Raw genomic sequence first — 26,766 nt, forward strand, 5'->3', positions numbered from 1 at the left:
CCCTATTTGTTAGCACATCTATTGGTCTCATTGGCTCAGTTTATTGACATAGTATGGGCTAGGGGCAGCTAGGTGGTGCAGTAGATAGAGTACCAGCCCTGGAGTCAGGAGGACCTGAATTCAAATCCAGTCTCAGACACTTAACACTTACTAGCTGTGTGACCCTGGGCAAGTCACTTAACCCCAATTGCCTCACTAAAATTTTAAAAAAAAGACATAGTATGGGCTAAAGACTGATTGCTTCAAATGGGGGTCAAGTCTTTATAACACCTACCATTTTACCCACATATGACAAAAAGAACCCCAGTACTTTTTCAGATTAGTTTTGAATGCAGTGTACAAAAACCCTAAACCCTGTTTTTGCTAAATTGCATGCATTCATCCTCCTAGATTTTCAGATGTATTGATAACTATGCAGACACATGACTGACCTGTTCAGATCTTAGGTAAAATAAATATTTAATACTGTCTAATATTTAGAGTCTACTGCCTCCTCCCAGGCATTAACATTCATTTCTGCACTTGTACATGCTGCCATAGTTGTATCTAATTCATTATGTCCTCTTTTTGTATCATACCTTCTTTTCTGTCAAAAGGAGTGTGGATAAGTGCACTTCCTCTCTAAAATGCTTGCCCTCTTGGACCACAGGAATTGCTTAGTGCTGTCATATGCAGGATGATTTATTAGCCCAGTCATGAAATTATTGGGATTATGGGAAAGAAGAAAAATGAGTTGTTAGTTGTTAGCCACTCATGGACAGCTACAAATCTCATTCTGCCTGACCCTGGACATTTTTTCCTGAGTCTGGTGGGGAAGGAGAAAAGGGAGTAGAGATGTGAAGAGGGGGGGACTAAAAGCATTATTATTTTAAATAAATGGCAGTCTCAGCCCCAAAGAAAGCAGAACCTTAGTTTTCAAGAAGAGCCCTTAGGTAGCATATTTCATTCTTCACATAATTGTGTTTCAGGTGAATGATTCCCCAGGGACCAGGGAGTTTCTTCTTCCCCTCCCCCACCCCATTTTGTCTCATTTAGAGACAGAGGTCACAATGTAGAATAAAACTGGTTTTTCATAATTTGGGGTCTTAGGATACTTTGTTTTCATATACTTTGTAGGTAGTGAGGCAGGAAAGTGGTTTGAGTGAAGTAATAGTTATAACCCTTCTGCTCATGGCCTTGACTTGTATCCTTCTCCTTCCATTCTCTTCCAGGGCTTGACCTTTTTTTTCTTTCTTTCTTTCAGTTTTGAACCATAAAGACATATTTGGATAATAATATACCCCTGGCTCAATCCTGGAGCCCAAGTAAAATATTTCATCAGGAAACAAGCCTAGAAGCAATGAAATCTTTGTGTGTCCTCTCTGAGAGAGACCTGAAGGCATCAGATACAAATCCTTAGAGTCATTTCTTTCTCAGGTTTTTTTGTCACTATCACCTGTTAAGAATTGCTTCAAATGGCATACCCAGGAGATCTGTAGATAGGAAATTAAAAACATTTTCATACAGGGAAAGTCGGGGAAAGGAAAGGAGGCCAAGTAGACTATATTTTTGGTTCCTCTTAACCTTTTTTCTTTTTAACCAGATAGTTTGAGCTTCATCAACCCTGATTTTCTTTATACTGTTTTATCCCCCTGTCCCATTTTTCTGTGGAAAATACTTTATCTCTTTGACTGCAATATCTTTTAGAGACATTCTCTTTACATAGGGAAAAATAAACCCTAAAACAGATCCTGCCCATGCCCCAGACTCCTATTTCAATCCCTCACTGAAGCCAGTGTGCTAGAATGAACCTTTGTGCTCAAGGGAGTAGCAGACAGTCTGTGACATTAAAATGCTGAGAGACAAGCCTCCACCCTCCTCATCCTCTACAAAGCATACCAAGGGGACCCCAAAGTCAGGACAATCTTTCCTTCCTAGAAGCTCCAAACATAGCATTGTAACTCCCAGTCAGAAAGGTCCTTAAGTTCAGGAATAACACCTGCCTCTTTAATGATGTAGACTTGGGTGGCATACCCAGAAACCCACTTGTGCCAAATAATTTTACCCTTTTAGAACTTTGAGAGGAGAGCCCTCAGGATTATCTCAACATTGTCTGACTGAACATAATTCTCTTATTGGCTCATAATTATAATTGCAGAATGTTCAGAAGCAAATTGCAGCATCTCATTTCCAACGAGGAGTATGGTGGTGATTAGGATTTTCAAGTGTTTACCCAAGAACTGTCTGGTACTATGAATATTGTGAGGAGCTGGTTACATTCGTGGCCCCACATTCAGCATTTCGGAAAAAAATTATAAATTAATAAATTGATAGAAAAAAAAGGGGGCAGGAAATAGAGATATCTTGTGAAGACAGGTCTCCCTGGCTAGTTTCAGGCATATCATAATTTTCTATTGAAGGATGCCAACTTTTTGGAATTGAAATTGATGGGCAGACTACTGGAAAATCAATCCACAAGCATTTGGTGTCTACCATGTGCTAAGCATTGTGCTACACCATGGGGATGTGAAGAGATTGCCCTGATTGAGTTTATAATCTCTCAATAAAAGGGGAGGGAGGGGAGGGATAATTTTTGGAGTCTTGTGCAGTCAATGGGAAAACCACCAGCCAGAACTTTGCCTTAAGCATTATTTGCCCAAACTGACAGATTATAAGACTCATTTTCCTTTCTTCCTCCTGATGCTCTTCCCACACCTAGTTTTAGTCTGATTAGTACTCACTGATTCTCCAAAACACCACTTCAGTAGCTTGGGTGACATCTTGAGCCTCCCCTAACTTCTGGGTGTACAGCTCAGATATATTAGGATAGCAGAGGGAGGGTCAGAGCATCTAAAATTTATCAAAATGAAAGAAATCTCCACCCTCTTAGACCATTCCCTCCCTCTTCCCTTCCTTCACCCCCTCTCTTACTGTCACTCATCTCATACAGCTCACTCTCTGACGCTCTCTCCCTTATCCTCCCCTCAGACTCTGGATGGGCATATTGTGGTAAGCAGCCATGTGCGGGTGTCATCGCTGACACTGAAGAGCATTCAGTACACAGACGCCGGAGAATACATCTGCACAGCCAGCAATACCATTGGCCAGGATTCCCAGGCTATGTACCTCGAAGTACAATGTGAGAAACTACCTGGGAAAGGGACAGGGGCATAGAGGGAAGAGGCCAGTCAATATTGCTAGGATTCTGACACCATGTCCACTTTAACCACATTCCTGATATCCTGGAGAGGGGACAGGATCTGTTCTCCAGATTATTGCAGAAAGATTCTTGCCCCTTGCCAGCCATAAACAAATACCTAACCAGTCCCTCTTCTTTGAGTCTGTTTAAGCTGCTTCTCATGGTCATATAAGTAATAGTCAAGCTTTCCAGATGGCTAGTTCTGCCCTGCATCCAACCCTTCCTTATTTAAGCCCCAGCTCTATTGTTAGGTGCTACCAAGTTCTCCCCACTACACCAACAGAGAATCTCTTGCTACTGAAGTCTTTGTTTATTGCAGATGCCCCCAAACTTCAGGGTCCTGTGGCTGTGTACACCTGGGAAGGGAACCAGGTTAACATCACCTGTGAAGTGTTTGCCTATCCCAGCGCCACCATCTCATGGTTCCGGGACGGGCAGCTACTGCCAAGCTCCAACTACAGCAATATCAAGATATACAACAGCCCCTCGGCTAGCTATCTAGAGGTAAGAATCAGAAGACACAGCACAATTAGGGGCAGACCCCTGTTTGTGGCAGAAATCCTCACTCCCGTTCATCCAGCTTGAGGTAACCACTGGCTGGAGAAGAGCCTGAGCTCGACCCCAGATGACCTTTGTCAGCCATAGGGGTCCATTTCTGGAGTCAGCTCTGCCACACAATCAAAATGGGGGGTATTTGGACCAAGCCTTGTGAATATGGAAAGAAGCCCTTTCTCCCTCAGGCTCTTTCCTTTACCCTGCTCCAGTTTTTAGTCTGGAGCCAATGGATTTTGCTTTACAAAAACCTCACCCCATATAGGGTAGGACTAATCAATTACCAGCCATGCCTGTGGCCACTGGCATGGGACACTGACATCCCTGATCCTTCTTCCTTCTGAAGGTGACCCCTGACTCTGAGAATGACTTTGGAAACTACAATTGCACCGCAGTCAATCGGATTGGTCAGGAGTCCTTAGAGTTCATCCTTGTCCAAGCAGGTGAGTGTCACTCATTCCCTCTTGTATCTTAAAGTCATTTGGACCATTTGGATAAATGAAAGAGGAAGGAAAAATAATTGGGAATGGGGAGGAAGGACCTCTTTAAGCTAGTAGCAAGAGCAAGGCCCTGGTGTCATAAGAGGAACAGCAAAACTTTAGAGCATGTGGAATAGTAGGGAGAGCATATTATAGAAGTCAGAGCAGACTTTGAGAGCCATGAGGGTTAATAGGTTTTATAAATGCTTGGTAGTGAGGGCAGGAAGAACACGCTCTTTAAGGAAAGAATGTGGGCAGCTAGATGGTGCAGTAGATAAGACACCGGCCTTGGATTCAGGAGTTCAAATCCAGCTTCAGACACTTGACACTAGCTGTGTGACCCTAGGCAAGTCACTTAACCCCCATTGCCCCACAAAAAAAGAAAGGAAAGAAAAAGGAAAGAATATTCTACAAGAAGAAAAGTTCAGATTAAATGGGAGCCATGGGCAGTAGGACAAAACAGACTCAGCATCACATTGGGATCCCTGAGTCCTCCATGTCACCAGCTCTGTATTCTCCACAGATACCCCATCTTCACCATCCATCGACGAAGTGGAGCCATATTCCAGCACAGCACAGGTTCAGTTTGATGAGCCTGAGGCCACAGGTGGGGTGCCCATCCTCAAATACAAAGCTGAGTGGAGAGCCGTGGGTGAAGAGATGTGGCATTTCAAGTGGTATGATGCCAAGGAAGGTAAGATGTGAAGCCTTTTCTAGAATTTTATACACAATGTTGGTCAAGGGATAGGCAACTTGTTGAATGATCTCCATAGTCACGAGGCCCCAGCAGCTTGCTCAGATGACTGGTCCCTGACTCCTGATGCAGACATAGGAGCACACAGAGCTGTCTGTCACCAATGCCACTGCCCATAGCCATAACCTTTGTTCTTCTGCCTTGGAGCCCTATAACTTTGTCCAGAATCCTGTCAGGATGATGTGACCAATGTAAACTGAGGCAGATCTGTACCTCACAGTGCTTCAGTTTTTAGCTCAGTAATCAGGACCGGGCCTTTATGATCCCAGTTCAAGCACAAAGAAAGCCAATAAGTAGAGGCGCTGGGAGGCACTAGCCTTGATGTTAGGGGATCCATGTTCATAACCTGGGCCAGACATTTCCTATCTAACCTTGGGCAAGTTATTTCGTTTTCTAAGCTTCAGTTTCTTCCCTTATAAATGGGAATTATCAAAAGTCATTATCATTCAATCCCATAAACATTTTTTTTTTAAAAAAAGAACCTACTATGTGCTGGGCACTGTGATAGGCACTGGATACAAAGGCAGCAACAAAGCAGGCTTGGCCTTATCTTGCATTCTCCATCACCTGTTTCACATCATAGGATCCTAGAAAGTAGGGATTGTCTGATTTCCTCTGTTTGTATCCTCAGTGCTTGGTACAGAATAGATGATTAATTGATACTCATGGGTTTACTCTGTGAAATGTCTGGTACAAATTCATAGCCCTTTCCATCCTGCACATTCACAGTTCCCACCAATTATCAGCTAATGTGAGTTTAGGAAATGCAATTTGACTTTAATATTAGATACACATGAAGCCCAAGAATAAGCCCTGCTGAAGCTAGCAATGCATAGAGTCCTAGAAAGTTTTCCCAAATGACCTTTTTAGATGATCTTCCCCCAAACCCTCCCCACCTTCCTACTGTCCCTATTACTGTGGAGGACAATACAATCCCCCCCAGTTCCTCAGGCTCACAGTCTAGGAGTCATTTTGCTAAACAAGGCCTGTCAATTTCACCTTTGCAACATCTCTAGCATACTCCCCCATCTCTCCTCTGACACTGCCGTCACTCTGGTGCCTGGATTATTGCAATATAGCCTGATGGTGGGTCTTCCTGCTTCAATCTTGTTCCTCCAATCCATCCCCCATTCAGCCACTAAAGTAGCTTAGGTCTCTTCATGTCATTCCCCCTTCTCAACAAACTCCAGTGGCTTCCTATTGTCTCCAGGAGCAAATACCAAATGCTGTGTTTGGCATTTAGAGACCTTCGTAACCTATCCCCTCTCCTACCTGTCCAGTCCTCTTCTTCTTTTCTTTGGTGAGGCAGTTGCGGGTTAAGTGACTTGCCCAGGGTCACATAGTAGTAAGTGTCAAGTGTTTGGAGGCCGGACTTTGAACTCAGGTCCTCCTGACTCCAGGGCCGGTGCTCCACTGTGCACCTAGCTGCCCCATTTCCAGTCTCTTTTATACCCTAATCTCCAACATGTATTCATTCAGTCCAGTGACACTGGCCTCCTTGGCCTGTTCCACAAACAAGACTCCTCCACTTCTCCTCGGCTCTAGGCCATTTTCTCTAAGGGCAGTCCCCCCTATGCCTAGAAGATTCTCCATCCTCCTCTCCAACTACTTACTTTCTTGGCTTCCTTTAAGTCCCAACTAAAATTCTACCTTCTACAGGAAGTCTTTCCCAACTCCTCCTGTTTAATTATTTCTATTATATCCTGTATGTATGTATGTATATATATATATATCTTGCTTTGTATATATTTGTTTTCATGTTGTTTCAACTCATTAGATTGTAAAACCATGATGGCAGGAACTGCCTTTTACCTTTTTGTATCCTTAGTGTAGTGCCTGGTTCCTAGTAGGTACTTTATAAATGTATATTGATTGATGATCTGTTCAGGCTACCACTGTCCTCTGCTAGCAGAATTGAGAAGAGTCAATCTTTTTCATATTTAACTTCTTCCTCATTTTAACTTCCCTCAGATTCCATCTTAATGTTATATTGAAGTGAGTTTTATTTCCTGTGAGAATCTACAATCCCAGGGTGGGATCAGAGTGGCTTTAGAGAAAAGTATGGAAACAGGACCTCAATATTCATAGCCAGAGGCTACTAACCACTTTGCATTGAAGATTAATTCTACCTGTGATAAACTTCAACAACCTTTTCCAGTTTCACATTTAGAATGACCCCAGGGCTAGAGTGAAAAAAAAAGCCAAAGTGTTAAGAATTTTAAACTCTCCTCTGGGTTCTCCATGATACTGTGATCTGTTCCTCTGGGTTATAATTTGGCTAAATATTTCTTAGTTCACTTATAATCCTTTCCTCCTACCCTTTGTTCTCTCATGTGCTCCCAACAGCAAACATGGAAGGTATTATCACCATCATGGGCCTGAAGCCAGAGACAACTTATGCCGTCCGATTGTCTGCCCTCAATGGAAAGGGACTGGGGGAGATCAGTGGGGTCTCCGAGTTCAAAACACAGCCAGTCCGTAAGTAAAGGCAGCTCAGCCGCCTCCCTCCCCACTGTCACACTTCCTCTCCTCATGAGCACATAGCTACCCTGACTGGCCACGAAGACCACAGCTGTTTCTTTTTCAGATCTCCCCATTCATGGTGGGCCCAACTCTCAGTTCTCTGGCCTACACTGATTGTGAATGTACATCTTACTTTAATTCTCTCCCTCTCTCGAGGGAACATTGTCCTATTAGCTAGTGCAGTTCGTTAGAATGGCAGACAGGAGGAAATCCAAAAGCATAGCAGTAAAACAAACAAACAATAAATTAAATAGCTCATCACATTGGGGTTTGCTAGTTGTAACTTTAACACATCACATATACCTCAAATATTCTACTACTTGAAGAGTAGATTTAGGCAAAAATATATTTCACTTCTGTCCAGAAATTGCTCTTACTACCTGACTGCAGCAGTTCCCGGGTTTTTGAAACACAACATGGATACGAATTTGCCCTAAAACCAAACATCGTTGAGGCATATATGAACAAGGACCAAAAAAAAAAGTGTCAAGGGCAAATAAAAAATGAGGAAGTACCAGTCTTGCTCCTGAATATTTCTCCCCATCCCATCCCCAACCATTAATAGTGGAATTTAATTTCTTTCATTATTCCTTCCATTTAGCCTTTCAACCAAGCCCTAATTCTTCCTGGCTTCACTATTTCCTTTCAGCATTTCCTTCTACTCACTTTCCCCAAGGGAAATACATAAAGAAAAAAAAAATCCTCACATGCTGTTCTCCTCACCACCAAACATTTTCTCACTTTGCTATGGTAATTTCCTATTAGAGTAGTATCCGCTTCCTCACACCAAGACCCTTGCCCTGGAAGTCTCCTAGGACTTAGAAATCTTCCTTGCCTGTTGGACCTTTTTTCTCAAAGTTCCCAGGACTCCCCCTCTGCCTGATATAATTAGAAAATACCGGGGCGGCTAGGTGGCGCAGTGGATAGAGCACCGGCCCTGAAGTCAGGAGTACCTGAGTTCAAATCCGGCCTCAGACACTTAACACTTACTAGCTGTGTGACCTTGGGCAAGTCACTTAACCCCAATTGCCTCACTTAAAAAAAATTAAAAAAATAAATAAATAAATCAGGGGCTCTTAACCTTTTAAAAAAAAAAAAAAGAAAAAAAGAAAATACCCATTGGAATCTGTCAGGTCCTTTCCTGTGAAGCCAGAAATTATGTTGGATTGATAACTGGGGCTGCAGAAATAATCAGCTCCATCCCCTCCCTGCACAGTAATAGAAAGCCTGACATATCTTCTTTCTGCAAAAATTGTATCTTTAGCTGGATTTCCATTGAATACATATATGAGTTTGATTTCCAGCTCCATGCACTCTGCCAATTCTATTCATCTCTTTTACATCTTCTATTTTTTTTCCTTGGGTCTGTCTTTTGTTTTTTCTTTTCTTCTGTGTTCCATCCATGGGAAATTGCAGACACCCCTCCTTCACGTAAGTGCCTCTTCATACCTCTCTGCCTGTTCCCATAGTATTATGTTAACATATGTTTGTCATTGTTTTTAATTTAGTTCAAAACCTCATTTTTTACCCTGTAGGAACTGAAGTAGATTATATTGTCCAGGTCCTAACAAAACTGACACTAGTATAGTGATCGTGTTCCTGTTAATGTGACTGTCTTGGTTATACCAAGAGGCTAACAATTCCCATTTTAGAGCATGCGGTATTTTAATGTGTATTTTTTTTTTTTTGCTTATGACAGTTCTTCTATGGCAAAAACCACTGCTTTCCTGCAGTGTGTGGCAGAAGGCTGTCTCACAGTATAAGGAATAACCAAATAGCATATGATCACCCTTCCTAATGTTAGCTAATTGTCCAGAAAAGAAAACACAGTTTTTTTTTCTTCTCTCTTGCCCTGACATAGTATGTCACCCAAAGGTCATATAGCAAGGAACTTGTTGCCATTACATTTACTATAGACCACCTCATGGCAGCCAAGAGGCATCAACTCAGGGTAATAGAAATTCAGTTGGAAGAGGAGCTGGTTGTGGAGGGTCTGCACAACAGCTGGATTTATGAAGGTGTAATTGTCTACATACAGCACTGATGTCATGGGCATGGTGTGTTGCAGGACACAAGACACGGGGGCAGCATTATGCAGGTGGCTATTTAGGAATTCGGACTGTCAGCTCCAAATAATTTTATCCTCTTGTTTCCAATCATCCCAGGACTTTCTATTGTGCAGTAAATGACGATCAATGATTTACAACCTGGCTAATACTGGTCAACCAGGAATGAAAGGTCAGCCCTAATCATGCTATGAGGTTTAAGTAGAGAACACACACAGTGAAAAGGAAAGAGAAAGACATCCTACTCTTTAAGGTGTAGGAATTATAATATCAACCTTAAGGAGGGAACTCTGTAATGTAGATGAACCCATTCATACTCTCTAGATTGGGTTGACACTTCCTACAGAAGCAGAATGCCAGAGAGTAGAAAGAAGTTTGATACAGAAGTATAACAAAGGAAAGACGTTGAAGAAACACCTTGAGCTCCAGTGTTAAAACTAGTGTTCCTGGGGGCAGCTAGATGACGCAGTGGTAAAGCACCGGCCCTGGATTCAGGAGTACCTGAGTTCAAATCCAGCCTCAGACACTTGACACTTACTAGCTGTGTGACCCTGGGCAAGTCACTTAACCCTCATTGCCCTGCAAAAAAACAAAACAAAACAAAACAAAAAAACTAGTGTTCCTAATGATTTCAGACCAGTCTGTTTTAATTTATTCCAGAGTATTGCAGCAACAGCAAAAACTTAGTAGCTAAGTGTGAATATCCTCAGATTTCTAGTAAGTGTTAAATTCACTCTCTCATCAGAGTTGGTTCCTAAGACAAAGAGATTTGAAAGAAGCCAAAGTGAAGGAGAAGGAGGTGTCAAATGAGACTGACAGCTGACAGTGGTTATAGGCTGGTATTTTATTCTGTTAGTGGGTCTAAGAAAAGCAGCTGGGGGAGGAGAAAGAGGAACAGAGAGAAGGTAGGTGGGGAGAGAGGGGGAGAAAAAGAGGGAGAGAGAGAGAGAGGGAGAGGGAGAGGGAGAGCACATCTTTCCTGAGTGGAGAGTCTGAGTTCCCTATTCATAAAACGAAATTCCCAGGTTTCATCTCTTGAATGACTATTGACTCAGACATGTCAAAGAATGGGTAAGACCTTCTTCTGAGTCGCTAACTCTGTAGTTTCTGGCTTACTACCAAATCAGTTACTGTCTTTGATTTTGTGTTTTAGACAAAAACACCAGGAAGAAAACTTTAGTTTTCTCAGAAAGCTAGTCCATTCTGTGATTAAGTAAAAAAAAAAAAAATAGCTCCCTAACCCTTAAAAGACTCCTTAATAAAAAGGGGAGACAGTTAAATTCTTAGTTTTTCTAGTGGGATGAAAATGTATTGTCGATGGCTCAACCCTTCAAAAATCTGATTTAGAAAATGTTGGGGTCAGCTGCCCAGTCCATGCTGACCATGAAATTGATGAGGCAGCAGGAATTAAATAGCTTTTAGATCAGGGCCATTAGCTGAGTAATAAAAGTGGATCTCCCTCAATCATATCTTAAGGTTATGGCTAAAGAGTTAAAAAGAAAACTGCGTAAGTCACAGTCATGGAGATAAGAGAGTGATTTTTCATTTCAACAGAGCAAGGAGTGGGCTAAGGAAGGGCAGAGTGAAATAAAGGAGATATACTGAAGAAATAGGACTAAAGATGTGCTTTTAGGAGGTATCTTGCCTTTCACAGTCAAAGCCTTATGAGATCAGCTTAGGAGAAAACTTAACCCATGGAATATTATGCTGCTGTCCACACCTATTCTAAAGAAGGATAAAGTTAGAAGAATAACTCTTCCATTACTTGCTCTTCCTAGGAAGGAGGAAATAAGTTTCAGTCTGGCTGAACCAGACTGAATTCAGTTCCTTGGAAAACAAGAGAGTTGCCTGAGCTAGTATGGGAAAAATCACATATGTGCAGTCCATCTTTAGAAGATAGTGAGGTGGAGCCACTAGGTGATGCAGTAGATAAAGCACTGGCCCTGGATTCAGGAGGACCTGAATTCAAATCTGACCTCAGATACTTGACACTTACTAGCTGTGTGACCCTGGGCAAGTCACTTAACCCTCATTGCACTGCAAAAAGAAGAAGAAGGAGGAGGAGGAGAAGATGATGATGAAGATAGGTGCTCACAAACAGCCCAATTCCCTAGTGGCTTTAATTTAGAAACACTAACTCAGATCACAGCAATGGACATACCTCTCTGTAAAGGGTAAAGTTAAAAACAGGTACAATGATGTAGAATTCCTTTCTACATTAAAGGTATTAGTCTCTGACTGGGACCCCCAAGCTCAGACAAGGAAACTGTTTCTCTTTAGAGAAAAAGTGGGACGTGGACATCTTAGCTAAGGTCCAATTTTCTGTCTGATACCTCAGAATTCAGTAGGTTGAGAAATGTTCTAAAGCAGGTGCTGTGTGAGTTTGGGCAAGTAATCTAACCTCTCTGGCCTGTTTTTTGATCTGTAAAATGATGGAGTTCGGCTTTACTAACCTATAAGGTCCCTTCTGATTCTAAATCTATAATCCTTTTGCATTTACACATCTCATGAGAAAATACCGATTTCAAATGTCTTTGGTGTTCATAAGATGACCTGGTCATACCGATAACTATTTGACTATGAGGTTCTGGATCTATCACTTTTGTGATCCACTAGAGGACCTTAAAGTCTCCTCCAGGCAGCAAGGCAACTGATCATGAATGGTTTCTTTGTTGTAATCATCTGTTCTAATACCATTAGAACACAATAAAGCTTCTGCAGGGTATCTGTAAGTCAAGTTTGCCAGGGCCACAAACACCTAAATAAGACCCATTCTCCTCCCGAAATACCAGCTTACTAAACATCTTTTACCTGTTGGATGAAGCCTTTGGCTGCACCTCATGAATCCCGGGTCATAATGGTTGGGGGAGAAGAGAGGTGGTGATTCCAAACACTTAAATAAAGCATTGGCCTTAGAAACGGGCCTCATTTCACAAGTAGTGTTTCTGTTTTGTGTTTAGCAAGTGTCTGTGTGCCAACAGATTCTTTCTAGATGGAAACCGCATGATCCAGGCTTGATTAAGAAGAGACTGTTTGCCTTTTTTGGAGTTTCTAAGAGAAAGTAGGACCCAGAGATGGTGTTAAAATTTGTCATTAGAGTCTTCTCCTGTGTATTGAGTCACTAACCCTTTAGATTTAATTGCCTGGGTACTACCTCATCACTTGCTGCTGTGCCAAGAACAAAACAGGAAGAATGGCTTCCTATAGTGGAGATGGAGATCCAGGGTGACTCTGATTTAGTGTTTTGTCTTTGCATGGTACCCTCAAGATTGCCTGGTTTTCAATAAGAACAAAATGCAGAGCAAGGCATTGTGGTGAAAGCACATAAAAATTGAGCACGTCGTGGAAGTCAAGCATTTAGGCAATCATCCTAGTAATTGAAGCCAAATTTTTTTTTAACTTTTGCCTGAGTTTTCTAAATCTCAAAATCCACACTGTGGTAATTGTATTTCTTGTTCTGATTTGAGTGGATTTTTAATTTCATGGTTGAGGTGCCCCCCTCTGGAGGCACAATGAAGACCAAATCGTGAGTTTCTTGATCTAATCAAGGCAGTGGGACATGTTGGTTATATGTTAATGGGCCTTTCCTTCTACCTGGTCCAAGCTGGAACTCAGTTCTCAAAGGGAGCTCAGCTGTTTGTTATTTTGTGGGACATCCTTTACATATTCAGCATTGAAATGTGGAGGGTACTGGACATGGCTCATATAAAAGAAGCCAGATTCATTGTCTTTCCTCCACTTTCTCAATCATCTTTTTCTATGGAGAGGTTTGGGGAAACATTTTCAGATCACAATTCCTATACCCCATGGCTATTCAAGTATTCAAAGTTTGGCATGGAGGATGTTTTTCAGGGAAGTGGAGGTATGGGTGTAGACCTCAGTAGTTTAAACTATAAATAATTCCATTAAAACAATAAATATTAAATGTCCACCATTCAATGATAATAAAAAATTAAATAGCTTAACTTTTTCAGATGTTATGTCTGGATAATCCTTAAATATATAGGAAGAAAACCTATAGCTCCGTTCAGTGGGAATGTAAGACCTGACCACAAGCAAGGAACCAAATTGTTGAAAGCTCTTTCCCCTTAACCCTACCTATCCTAGACTGACTTCTAAGTAATCTTCTGTACACCCCTCATACTATTCTATTATTTAGTGACAGCTGCTCCTATGGAAAAGGCTCAGTGTTTAGGAGAGTTCTTATGGCCCCAGCAGATGTTCCCAAATGAAACCTCTTACCTAAGTGACAGGAGTGGGCATCCTCACAGTTTTCTGGTTTAAAGATAGTGAGATTATAGCCCTCAATTTTTTTGTACTAGCATTGTTTTCCTGCACATCCTTACCCTTCCCCCATCACGCTGGCATCCCAGAGTTCTGCCTTGCTGGTTTCCATTCTATAACTGTGTGTTTTGGTGAAATATCTTCCCTTTTTTTACCTTCATCTCTCTTTCTTTAGTGACTCCCGCTAGTCCTTCCTTCCATGCTACATTGTCTGCCTCAGACAGTGAGTATCATTTTCCCCCATCCATCTCTCTGCATGTTCCTTTCCACCAGCTGCGTGCCGTATCTGCCTAATGTTATCTCCTTAGCCAGGTGATGATTAAACTCAGTTGGTATCTGGATGGTAGATACCACAAGTTGGGGCTGGAGGGAAGCAAACCTCATGACAAAGAGGAATCAGGGCTCTCAGATTCATGGGAAATGAGCTTTCCCAGAAAGAGAGTAGTTAAAATGCATTGCTCTATGCAGGAAGCCCTAGCTCTATTTTGACACCACCACTGCATTTTAGTATCTAGCATATCTCAGTAGAGTAGGGCCAAAGCTGACATTTGGAGGAGAAACTTGGCTTAATAGCCCCTCCCAAAAAAAATAGCCAAGAAAAATTTGTGTACCGGAGTGTAGGGGAAGAAGGACAGAAAAAAAAATCATTTGGGTGGCTATTTTTTATATAGTATTTTTCAATTACCTATTTGGTTGAGAACATTAAAAGTAGATAATGAGCCATATGAGTTTTTTCTTACCCATAAATGCATCTATTCTCATTAATATTTGCATCAAGGGCATAGGAGAGGAAAGCCTGGCCTAGTGTTGGAACACAGTTGTGCCTGGCAATAAGTTTACTTGGAAACAAGTCACCCTAGTCCCTTTCTGTGTGCTTCAGTTTCTCTTCTATAAAATAGCTGTAACAGTTTCTTCCTGAGTCTTCTGTAGTGGTAATAACCTGAGCCTAAAGTTTCCAAATCCCGTTTTGCCTTCCGTAAACTGAGCGCCAACAGGCCTGTCAATAGTGTTTCCAGTCACTGGAGCTGAGCCTAGCCCACCTTCTGATCCCTTTGCATCTTACTGATTGCTCTTCGCTTTCCCTCAACTAATCTGGGCAGCACAGGGACCCCTGGGCAGCCCTGCTCTGCTAACTTTAGAGCCCCCACCTCTGGATTTCTAAACATCAACTTGGGCAAAAGCAGACATTAGCAGGCAGTTAGGGGAGGTGCTAAATAATGGTAGTGTCTTGGTACCACAGCACAAGGCCACAAGTGTGCCAGGGAAGGTGACACCACTTTAATGTTAGAATTGACTCCTCTGCTGGAGGGATGAAGCAAGGCCTGCTGCTGCTGGGGAGGGGGAGAAGGAAGGGGAGGGGGATCGGGAACAGGAAGACAAAGGAGGGCCTGCTTTGGAATCCCTCTGCCCTTCTTACCATGGGTATAGGATCATCCTACTATGTCACATGTTTTTTACTATCATATAACATCCAGGCCTTTTCATCACGATACCTAAATAATTTCCATTAAAAAAATACTCATTTAATATTTATAAATCCTTCCCCGGGAAGAAGAGAAGAAAATTTTCTCCTTAACTGTCACTGTCTTTACCTTATTACAATACCTTTAAATATATATGTATTTATACATACACACAAACACATATATATAATTTATCTCCATGCATTGCTTCACCTTTCTATGTCCTATCTATCCTTCGTGTTCCCATAGCAACCTGGCCTTCTTCTGCCCTTCCAGCCACAGAAACCAACTAGTGAGTACGCAAAATAGCTGCTCTCAACCAGACCAATGAGTGTCACTTAAGAGAGAGCAGACTTCAGGTTTAAAGCAATGAAGCCCTCCATGTGATTTACTCATTCATTAAGCAGCGAGTTGTAACTGCATGAAGACTTTGAGCGTGGCATGGTCACCCAAGCATGCTGCCCTGCCTCCTTTGTCAAGGGGGCAAACACTCCTTAAGCAAGGAATGCCTGGATTGAGCTTACAGGATATCATGCATATGAAATGTTGTTTGCAGATTTCCTCTCAGGCTGAACAGAGAAAGAAGCCAAGAGAAAGAAATGAGATAAAAGAAGAACACTTGCTGGGGTGTTTTCTCCCCAAAACAAGTGCAAAAGTGTTTTTAAAATGAAGGTGAAGGAAGGAAGCATCAGGGAGAACTGACATCATGTGTAAAGGACATAAGAATCAGGGCAGAGTGAGGAATAACTGCTTTCTGAAAACATGTTCCTGCTTTGTCTCTTTGTGTCCAGGACATAGAGATAGAGCTTGGAAGACACCTGATATTGGTCAGGAGCAGTATATTGTCTCCTCTCAAGCTTTCATATTACATACCATTAAGAAGGAATATACAGGGGCAGCTAGATGGCACAGTGGTTAAAGCACCGGCCCTGGATTCACGGAGTACCTGAGTTCAAATCGGCCTCAGACACTTAACACTTACTAGCTGTGTGACCCTGGGCAAGTCACTTAACCCCATTGCCCCGCAAAAAAAAAAAAGAAGGAATATACAGAGAAACTCAATAGTCTGGACTTTTTTTTTGTCTTGTTTGTCTAGTTGTCCAGGGGACAACTAGAAATATTTATATTTTATATATTTTATATCATAGAAGAATAGACATTTTATGTCATCATCATTACCATCATCTCATAGCTAGCATTTGCAGTATATCCCTAAATTATAGAGTCATTGTGACATGGTAGATAAAGTGCTGGACTTTGAGTCAAGAAGATCTGGGTTCAAATCCAGCCTCTGACATTCATTAGCTGAGTGACCAAAAGCAATTCACTATGTCTCTAAAGAAAGTCCCACTAGGGCTTATCACTAAGTTATCAATGGAATCATGATCTATCTTAGTACAACGAATTCCTCAAATTTAAAAAAGTCATAGGCCCTTTTGTATTTTCATGCACAGGTCATATCCCTTGACTTTCAGCTGAGGTTTTAGTGAGGGCTAAATCTGACTGGTCACATTCTGTTCCAAGCTCATATTTATTCGTAATGACAATGTAAAAGGATTCTGGATGTTGAGGACATAGGTTCTCTAACAGGACAGCATGGGTGTGTAACTGTAGTGAATGAGCAATAAGGAAAATAGTGGGACTTGTGTTTTAAAAACTTAACTGTAAGTATGGAGTGAAATTAAACCATATTCATCCTTACATAACTATCTGCTTTATGCTTGAGTGGGAAAAGCCAAAAGTTCAGAGGTGTAAAGGCATGTATCATTGCACCACCCCTCTCCCTATCCTCAAGATTTCTATTCCATACAACAGAGAATAAGAAGATTTCTATGCTTTGATGTGTTGCATGAAATTGTTCCTTTTCTACATCAAGAACATGGCTTACGGCCTCCTTTCTCAGCATTTCCCCTGTGTGTGCACCACACAGAATTTTTAATTCCTGATGCTTTTGGAAGTAAACGTGTTTCATTTTGCTAGAGAGCAGAGCAGAGAGTAGCAATGAGTGTGGAGTATGTGCATGTGTGTGGTGTGTGTGTGTGTGTTTATATCTCTGATGAATTCAGGCTATGGCTTTTTGCCATTTGGATAAAGAGTACAACTAACAGAGCCTTAATTTCTTACGGCCATGGATTTTGTTCCTGTCCTTTTCCAATTTGAGTTCAATAGTGTGTCTGTCATGAAGTAATAGAATTCTAGATGTTACATTTGAGTTTGTACAAGTTGTTTTACGTATTAACATACTGAATCATTTTAGGTTAAATGTTTTCTCCTTAGAAGAAAAGAAACGCACCCAGATTTTCCTTTAAAAGGAATTCCTTCATTTTGTTTGTTTGTTGTTTTCCCCCATTTGGGAGGAAGGGAGGTTCAAATCATCTTTTTCTATACTAAGATGAATATTTGTAGCATCAAGATTTGTGTGAATGTGACCTTCCTCATATTTATTTTTATAGCAACTCAACCCCTGGAATTGTAACTCCTGATAGAGATTGTACTGAAATAAAGAGATCATGGTGGGGCAGCTAGGTGGCACAGTGGATAAAGCACTGGCCCTTGATTCAAGGCAACCCGAGTTCAAATCAAGCCACAGACACTTGACACTTACTAGCTGTGTGACCCTGGGCAAGTCACTTAACCCTCATTGCCCCTTTAAAAAAAAAAGAGAGATCACGGTCTCAGCTTAATGGATCATAGCCATTGACAGGAAGAAAAAATTAAAAACAAACCAACAACAGGAATTTATTGTGGGATGAAGAGGATGATACCTGTGGGAAAACAGGAAAAAATGGGATTTGAGTGTAAATATGCTATTTCCTGTTGCTTTTTGTTTGTGCTTTGGTACCTTTTAGAATTAATAAGGAACCAAGTGGCCCAAATGAAAGGAGAAGACACATATGGTTTGAAGTGATTTCCTCTGGTCTTCTTATGTGATTTGAATTTTCAGAACCATCTTACTAAGCCCTGGTTCATGAGACCTAAGGAACAAAATGGACTATCCTGTTCAGCTCAGAGACCCTCAGAGTCACAGAATATTGGATCTGGGAGCAGTCTGGGGCAAAGTCTTGAATTCAAAATAAAGATAAAGAAGGCTATTCCAAAGGAATACCTTTATCGGACCATGTGTCCTGATATGGGGGTTGAGAAGTTTGGTCACTATGGTCTTTTGTCAAGTCTCCTCCTTTGAGCTAATTAAAGATGGTAGTATGCTAGTTACCAAGAAACCGGTAGTGTTCTAACCTACACCCTCCCCCAGTGGATATTTTCTCTTCCATGGCCATCACATTACAAAGTAACACTGCTAGAAACTGCCAATTGCCCTGGTATAAGCTGAAGGGAATTGAAGCCTGAAATGTGTTTTGGAAATGTCAGCTTCACTCCATAAGAGAACAAAGTGGTATTAGGATGAATTCAGCCAAGGGCAACTATCCATTCCCTTCATCCTCCATATTGTAAATATTGAATTAGGAACTTGACAATATAACCATTCATCTAAAAACATCTATGAAACATTTTATCTGCAGTCCCATGTATTTGTTTAAATAACAAATTCTCAGCCAACTCAGTTGGGCTTGAGGGTGAGATTTCTGCTGTACAGACTAGACAAGAACAATGCATTTTTGTCCTAGCCCTCCACAGTGAGTGTTGACAGAAGCTGTAGTTTCAACCCTTGAGGCAGAATGCACTCCCTTCTTTCCACTTCACTTTGTCTCTGATGTGGGTCTTGGCATCTAGGGTCTTAGGATTATGAGGGAGAAATGCATTTATTGGTTGTCTGTATACACGGAAGATGGTCACAAAATTGTTTTATTAAAAAAGAAAGCATGGAGGGACCTTCATCTCTACTAAACTATGAGGGCCAACCAAAACAATGACCAGTGATTACTAGGATAAAAGGAAGTATAAATACAACAGAAAGAAATGTACATCCTTTCAGCAGAGATGAAAAGGTGAAAGGGATCAGTCAACAACGATTTATTAAACACTTACTGTATGCTGCTGTGCTAAGCACTAGAGATACAAAGAAAAGCATTGGCTATAAAGCTAGTGGATAATAAAAAGTGGGGAGGGGAGGGGGAGAATCTGACAAAGAACAAAGATTCACAGAACTTTACTTATCGATAAAACTCAATCTGTTTAGCTATGTGTTCCTGGTGCATTGACTTTCTCAAACACAATACAGTGAAAAGAACACTGGCTCAGTCAGATGAGCCAGGTTCAAATCCTGTCTCTGACTGATTGTTATCCACATGACTTTGGACAAATCACTTAACCTCTCCACATCATTTCCTCAACTGTAAAATGAGGGAGGAGATTAGATTAGAGAGACACAGAGGTACCTTTTAGCCTTAGAGCCTATTATCTAACACATTTCTATGACCCTATGATCTAACCTATAAAATTCAGAGTAAGGCCTATCCACCATATTGGAAGCAAAGAGTAAACCAAGGGTACTTTAAAAGCCATTCAGAATTCTAAGCAAAGCTTCCCCTCCTTACTTCAGGCTTGTGCCTGGCTCTCTAGATTATCCCATCCATTATCACCAAGGTAAAATCAAACCTTCTTCTTCCCCATTCTCCACGAGTACCACCTCTTAAAAACGTTTTGAGTTCCCCTACCCCCACAACTGATGAATAATGGGCAGTCCCCATGACCATTTCTTCTCCAGGATGTTGCTGAAATCTCTGAATAATGTCTTGCTTCTCTCTTTTCCTTTAACAGTCTCCCGGAATGCCTCTTGACATCCGTGCCCTGGTGGGAAACACCTCTCCATCCCAATAAAAGTTCACTCGCTCCTCCTCGATGTGGCGTCCATAAGCAGTGTTGCTGCTGTGCCTAACCCCTAGTGATGTCCTTAACCGTTAACGCTTTCCATAGTTTTACAGTTTTCTTCTCTTTCCAGGCAATTTTTACTGTCTTTCTGGATGTATATGGTATATGCTGCTGATTTAATTTGGTTTCCCCTTTTATTCAGTGTGTGATTTTTGTGGTTGATTTTTCCCTGCCCATTGTTTACATCAGTTTTTTAATTTTTTTGTATTTTCCATGTGACCTCCTCTACTTTCCTTTCAACCAAAATCATGTACGTGCGTATCATGTGACTTTGTCATGTGGCTTGCATGGTGCTGACGATGTCGTCCACGGTGGTGAACAGAAGGTAAAATTCTTTGTTCTGATTCGTGGAATATAAACCTGGGACCTGACTCTCACCGCTGGGGGCCTATGGATGGTCATTCTCTCAAATTCCCCAAAGATGGCATCATCCCTGACCTCAATTTGCATGCAGAATTCAGAATTTCTCCCTGCTGCCATGATGAAATAGTTTGATGCCTTGGCTGCCTTTGATTTACCCCCTATTCGCAATTGAATTGATACTATAAACTTCTGCCCATGGTAGGGCAGTTAGAACCCACAACCTAAATAAACCACAGACTTGAGTGACCCCCATCTCTGGAATAAAATGATCTCTACCAAGTGAGTCAGTCAACAATCATTTAGTAAGCCCTTACTGTGTCTCAGACACATAGTAAAAAAGCTCTATTTTTACTACCTGGTTTCATATCCATAATATTGTTATTGTCATCATCATCATCATCGATGTGTTTGTCTGGAGGTACTAAAAGATCTGGTATTACTTCAAAACTAATTATATTTATGCATTTTTTCCTTTTTTGAAAATTAAAAAGCAACCTCTTATCAGAAAAAAAATTAGGAAATATCAGTACAGCAGGAGAAAGAGCCCTGGATTTGGGTGCCAATCCTGGCTCTGTTACTACCTCCAAGACCATAGGAAAGTCACATGAACGCTTTAGGTTTTCATTTCCTCATGTGTAAAATTAAAAGGTTGGAGTAGGCAGCCTCTGAGGACCCTTACACCTCAAATTCCTCTGATCCCAAAGAGGACTTTGCCTAAGATGGAAAGAATTCTTTAAGCATGAAACACACGCAGATTAAATTCTTGCTTTTTAAAAAATTTCTAAAACATCTTAAGATAGAAGTATAGGGAATTCAAAGCAACTTAATTGTCCTCTTAAGGTGTCACTTTTCAAAAGTGCCTCTCCTAGGTAGAAAAAAGAATTAGCCTAGCCTACTTACCAGTCACCCTTAGTGGAGATCCCTGTCTTAGAAGCAAATGATTTAAGCATATACTACAGGAAATAGAATGACAACCTGATTAACAAGATAATCAGTTAATATTGTTACTCTAGTAGCCTTATTGAATATTTTAAGTATATACTCCAAAATAAAGAAAGCCTCTCCCCATTGCTTTCCCTGCTATTCACCAATTTCAGACCTGCTCTGAAAATCCATAGGTACTTCCATCCCTCTCTGTCTACAGAGGCTTTGCCTCTGAATGGCAACTTGGGAAGCGAGTTGCCTGGGTGTGTCCCCAAAAGAAAACTAACACAAATAACCTCCAGCATAACTGCATGCATGAAAGTGGTCCCTGTTTGACCTCACTTCTCTGAAAGCTGATTGGGCGACATCTACAAAGGAACAAAAGCATGGATGTCATGTCTCGCATGTTCTTTGTTCCTGTTTTGTTTTGTTGTGCTGTGTTTTGTATTCCCTGTGTCTTACAGAACTTTCCATTGTGTTTTTCCTGTGATAGCTTCAGCTTTATAGATATAGTGAATGTGTTGTCCAAATGGTGGCAGACTTTGCCCTAATTTGATCCCATTTACAAGATTCCTGAATGGGTGGACTTGGATAACTATTGATCTAATTTCCCATTGAGAAGATCCTTGATGTTTATTTTGTATTTAGAAATAAAATGTTCCCAACAAACAGTAACAAGAGAAAATCCAATTGGATTTAAACTAATATTTTTTTTAAAGGATTTGGATCCCTTTTTTTTTTTGCAGGGCACTGAGGGTTAAGTCACTTGCCCAGGTTCACATAGCTACTAAGTGTCAAGTGTCTGAGGATGGATTTGAACTCAGATTCTCCTCAATCCAGGGCTGGTGCTTTATCCATTGTACCACCTAAACTAATACATTTTTAAATCCATTGTAAAAATTCTTTTGAGAACTGATCTATATGATCTACCTGTGAAACCATTGTAGAGTACAAATATCATGAACCTAAAATTTTCAGAATTCTGAAATCGCAATGCAGTTTTATAATCTTGCCCTGGAACCTTTTGCAATAACTCCCTACCCCCAAAATGATCATCATTTATACCAGAAGTTCCCTAGGTACTCTGTGTTCACTGCTGCTTACTGACTGGTTTACTCATTGAAAAGCCTTAGACCTTTTTCTTGGGTATTAGCAATGACCAGAGGCTGTCTGTTAAATAATAGACCCTGCAAGTCATTCACATTTTTCTACTTTGTTATTTCTGTATAGGACTATCATTCAGCAAAAAGCAAATAATGTTGTAGGAAAAAAGTACCATAGTCCCCAAAGAGAGATTCATTCTATATTTTGGCAGCTTGGCAAGTTTTTTTGTGCAGTTACCTGGTAACATGAAACAGAGTTGGCATTAGCCATCTACAAAAATTTATCCAGTGTTTTAAAAGCCAAAGAGGAAAAACCAACTCAGTGGAAAAACCAAGAGCCTCAATTATCTGGTGTTCATCGGATCATACCCTTGTCTTTAAGAGACCAGATATTTTTTGACTGTCTTCTAGGACTTGGCATTCATTCACTCAAGAAGCATGCATTAAACACCTGCTACATGAAGTGCAATATATTAGAGCTGAGGTAGATGCCAAGATGAGTAAGAGAAAGCAAGCATTGAGACTGAGACAGGAAAAGTTTCTTGAAAGAGATTCCACTTGAGCTGAACCTTGAAGGAATAGAAGAATTTCAGAAGGGAAGGCATTGCAGTCATGGCAAACAGCCTGTGTGTGAAGGTAGGAGACGGAATATTGAGTTCAGAGAAAAACTAGTATTCTATTTGAAAAGTAGAGTACATAGGAAGGAAGAGGGGTAATGTAAAATAAAACTGGAAACATGGGGTTGGAATCAAATTATGAAGGTCTGAGAATGTTTTATTTTACCCTAGAAGTAATAGGGAACTAGAGAATATTTTAATGTAAGAGTCAGGGGGTCAGATCATCATCTCTTCTGGAAAATAGGAAATAAAGTCACCTGCTTTAAGAGAAGATTTGGGAATGTGCCCCAAGTTGCACAGAGGGAAAGTTTTGGAAGGGCCCTGGTAGCAATATAGAGAATCAACTAAACTAAATATAACAGTCATCTGGAATTCATCTTGGTATCAAAGTAGTGAGATGGCCCTTAATGATTAATTTATAGAACATTTGAGAAGGGAGCAAATAGAATTTATAGTTTCTTCAGCTAAACACTGTTGGAAATTTAGGAAAAAGTTTTACCTAAATCTGTCAAACAAAAAAAAAAGGAAGATCTTTCTCCTTAAAGTACATCATACCCTTCAGCAGATACTAATCTCCTCTTCCCCAACAGTGCCTAGAGTGTCTTAGCTAATGTTTAAGAAACATATGTTGAATGAATGAACTCATAAAAGAAGGGAAATTAATAGGGAATAGATATATAATGTCATTGGTATAGGGAACTCATTTACAGTATAGGTCAGCACTTTTTCTAAAACTTAAATCTTGAGAGTTCCTCAGAGAACAGAGAGGCTGGGTGACCAGGAATGTGACATGGGGTCACACAGCCTATATGTGTCAGAGGCAGAATTTAAACCAAGAATGAATAAATAAATTGCTTGTCCTTGTCAGTGTAAAAAAAACCCAGAAATATAAAATAGGAAATAAATTCATTCATTCAATGAGACACTCACTATTAAGTTCCTACTTCTTACTGAGTATTGTACCAAGCTCTGGATAAATTTTTTTTTTAAAAATCTAGCATTTATATAGCTCTTACTATGTATCAGGCACTGTGCTAAGTGCTTTACAATTATTATCTCATTTGTTCCTCACAAAAACCCTGGAAGGTAGGTGCTATTATTATAATTTTACAGTTGAGGAAACTGAAGCAGATAGAGGTTATGTGACTTGTCCAGTACCACACAGTTAGGAAGTGTTTGGATCTGGTTTTGAACTCAGGTCTTCCTGACTCCAAGGCAAGTACTCTATCCATTGAGTCATCTTATTCCTACGCTCACAGAATTTACAATATAACAAGGAATATTCCATGATATACCCACTTAGTCCCTGATGCTACAAGTTTGACATTTTGAAGGTTCAGGTTTGTCGTACCCCAAAGTTAAGTTTTCAGCATTCTATGTAGCCACAGAAGGGAGCTTGCATTAGAAAACTGATCAGTGCAAATGGGTCTTTTGCTTTACTATACCATAGCTTTCCTCCTACCAATAGTCCATCTGCCACCTCCACTAAAGGCTTACTCCAGTTTCTCACTGTAGTACCAGGATGACCCTAGGTTCTTGAAGGCTTTGGTGGTGGAGGCAAAACTCTTATAAGTTCTGCCAAAATGGAAAAATTTTGTGTGCAGGCCTCATGATGTACTATATTTTTATTAGCTGAGGATCAATTTAGCTAAATTCTGAGAGGCTTTATCACCATAAGGTTCCCCTCCAGGTGATAAATCAGTCAGGGGGCAGAAGACACAACAACTCATGAAGATCATCTACTGAATTTACAACGTACAAGGATCACAGGCCACGTCAGCACAAAAAACACCCACCCTTCATGCTATCGTATATCCTTCAAGTATTGAAGCAGGGATCAGGGCAGTGAGGATCGACATCTGGTTCCTCCTAATGACTGGGCATATAGCAGCCCCCTAAGGACTCCATGTAAATGGGATTTCCCCCAGCATGTGTGTAACAAGTAGTTGTAATGTACCTTCTCAATTTCCAGAACTCTTCCTGTAAGTGAGCTGCATGTCTGAGCATGTATTCATTCCAAACCCTTCATAATGATTTTTTTCTCTTCAGCTACTGACTGACTCTTGCTAGGAAATCTGGTTCTGGTCGACTAAATGCCTTAACACCCAATCTTCCTTCTTAGATTGAAACATAACTAACCGTCCCACCCTCCTTTTTTCCCTTTACAGCTGTGTGTCTGGATTTGCAACAGTCTCTGACAGAACAACATATATTTTTCACCAGGGCTTATGTTATGATTTCTTTGTTTCTAGGGGCATCTCTAAATAGTGGTTAGTAGGTTAGTAGTAAGGTTAATGTAAAGGAATATTAGAAAAACAGCAATAGACATCCTAAATCCTAGGGGCTGCTTGCTGCTTTGGGAAACTCTCCTGGTTTCCTTGGGGTCTTTAATATAACGACTAAAAATTAGCTTCCCATGAGCCTTATGCTTCTTAATAACTAATCTGACTTCCATGAAACTATTGAAAATGTACACAAATTTTCCTTAAGAGACAACTTGGCTCAGTGGCAGAAGCTGAGCTAATTGTTGGTGAATAGAGGTTATTTCTGTCAAAGCTTCCTCGGCTTGGATGAGCCCCACAACCACAAGCCATACCTTCCTGGTCATATTTTCTTTTTAGGGTGATGAAACAAAGATAATTGATCAATTAATCTGTTGGTGTTTTCATGACACCCAGGAGAAGAGAATTGGTATTTTGCGGTTCTTTCTGTCGGAGTTCATTTGTTTCCATTTAATTTGCACTCTGTGCTGCCTTTCTCCCCACACACATCATAATTCCTACAGAAGCTGGCATTGAAATGAGCTTGTGAATTGTACCACTTCAATAAGTTGTCCACAGAGATGATAAGCATCTCTGCTTAGTTTTGTTGTTTTGTTTTGTTTGTTTTTTGATGGGAGGCCATGCCAATCTCATACTTTCTGATTTTGTCTCTGGCCTCCTCTCAAAATATAATGGCTACATTGCCAAGATCCATGGCATTTTGTAGAAATAAACCATAGATACTTGGTTTGGAAGACAAAAATTGTTGTTCCATTCTTAGTTTATGTAAGCACTATGCTCTTTTTCATTGATCCCCAAGATATCAAAAGCAAGGACCTGTATGGAGATGTTAGGGAGATTTCTGAGAGGCCAAGAATTAGAATAAAGTGGAAGGTGTTCAAAGTTAATGTTGTCTGAGGTCAGATGGGAGACTTGTGGACTGAACCTCAATTCTTGTGACATATGAAAGGGTTGGTGACCCATGTGAGGACCATCCAACCGATCCTTCATGTCTGAGAGGAAATGGGGAATGGTAATAAATGTGGGAAAGGAGAGACATCATGGCATAGTGCATACAATTATGGACCTACAGTTAAGAATACCTGGGTGCAAAGCCTACTTTTAGTGTTTGTGTGACCCCTTGGATTTCACTTACCCTCTCTGGGAATTCCCATTAGTGAAATTGAAGGTCCTTGATATTATACATTTAAAAAACAGAATGTTATCTTAGCCTTGGGAAACCAAATTGACCTTTTTAATGATATATGTGTATATATACATAATTAATGATTTACATGTAAACATATATACGTATATACTTATATGTGTACACAAGATCTAAACCAATCTCAAGAAAAAATCCACAAGA

At 40.7% G+C, this 26,766-nt stretch overlaps 1 protein-coding gene across 22 annotated transcripts in view; it reads left to right on the top strand.

The window, feature by feature from the left end:
• NCAM1 (neural cell adhesion molecule 1) overlaps positions 1-26,766 on the top strand; it is a 451,266-nt gene that overhangs the window by 394,680 nt on the left and 29,820 nt on the right. For 9 of the 22 annotated variants that reach the window (XM_043996252.1, XM_043996254.1, XM_043996255.1 and 6 more), the window contains 5 exons: positions 2,968-3,118; positions 3,498-3,682; positions 4,077-4,173; positions 4,733-4,903; positions 7,310-7,441. In XM_043996252.1, coding sequence (XP_043852187.1) covers positions 2,968-3,118; positions 3,498-3,682; positions 4,077-4,173; positions 4,733-4,903; positions 7,310-7,441 — 736 coding nt within the window. Of the gene's footprint in view, positions 1-2,967; positions 3,119-3,497; positions 3,683-4,076; positions 4,174-4,732; positions 4,904-7,309; positions 7,442-8,902; positions 8,918-10,454; positions 10,458-14,011; positions 14,060-15,548; positions 15,608-26,766 lie in introns of those variants that run through there. The other 13 variants (XM_043996253.1, XM_043996249.1, XM_043996250.1 and 10 more) reach the window with 3 other exon arrangements.

This window comes from Dromiciops gliroides, chromosome 3 (assembly GCF_019393635.1).
Source record: "Dromiciops gliroides isolate mDroGli1 chromosome 3, mDroGli1.pri, whole genome shotgun sequence".
NCBI lineage: Eukaryota > Metazoa > Chordata > Mammalia > Microbiotheria > Microbiotheriidae > Dromiciops > Dromiciops gliroides.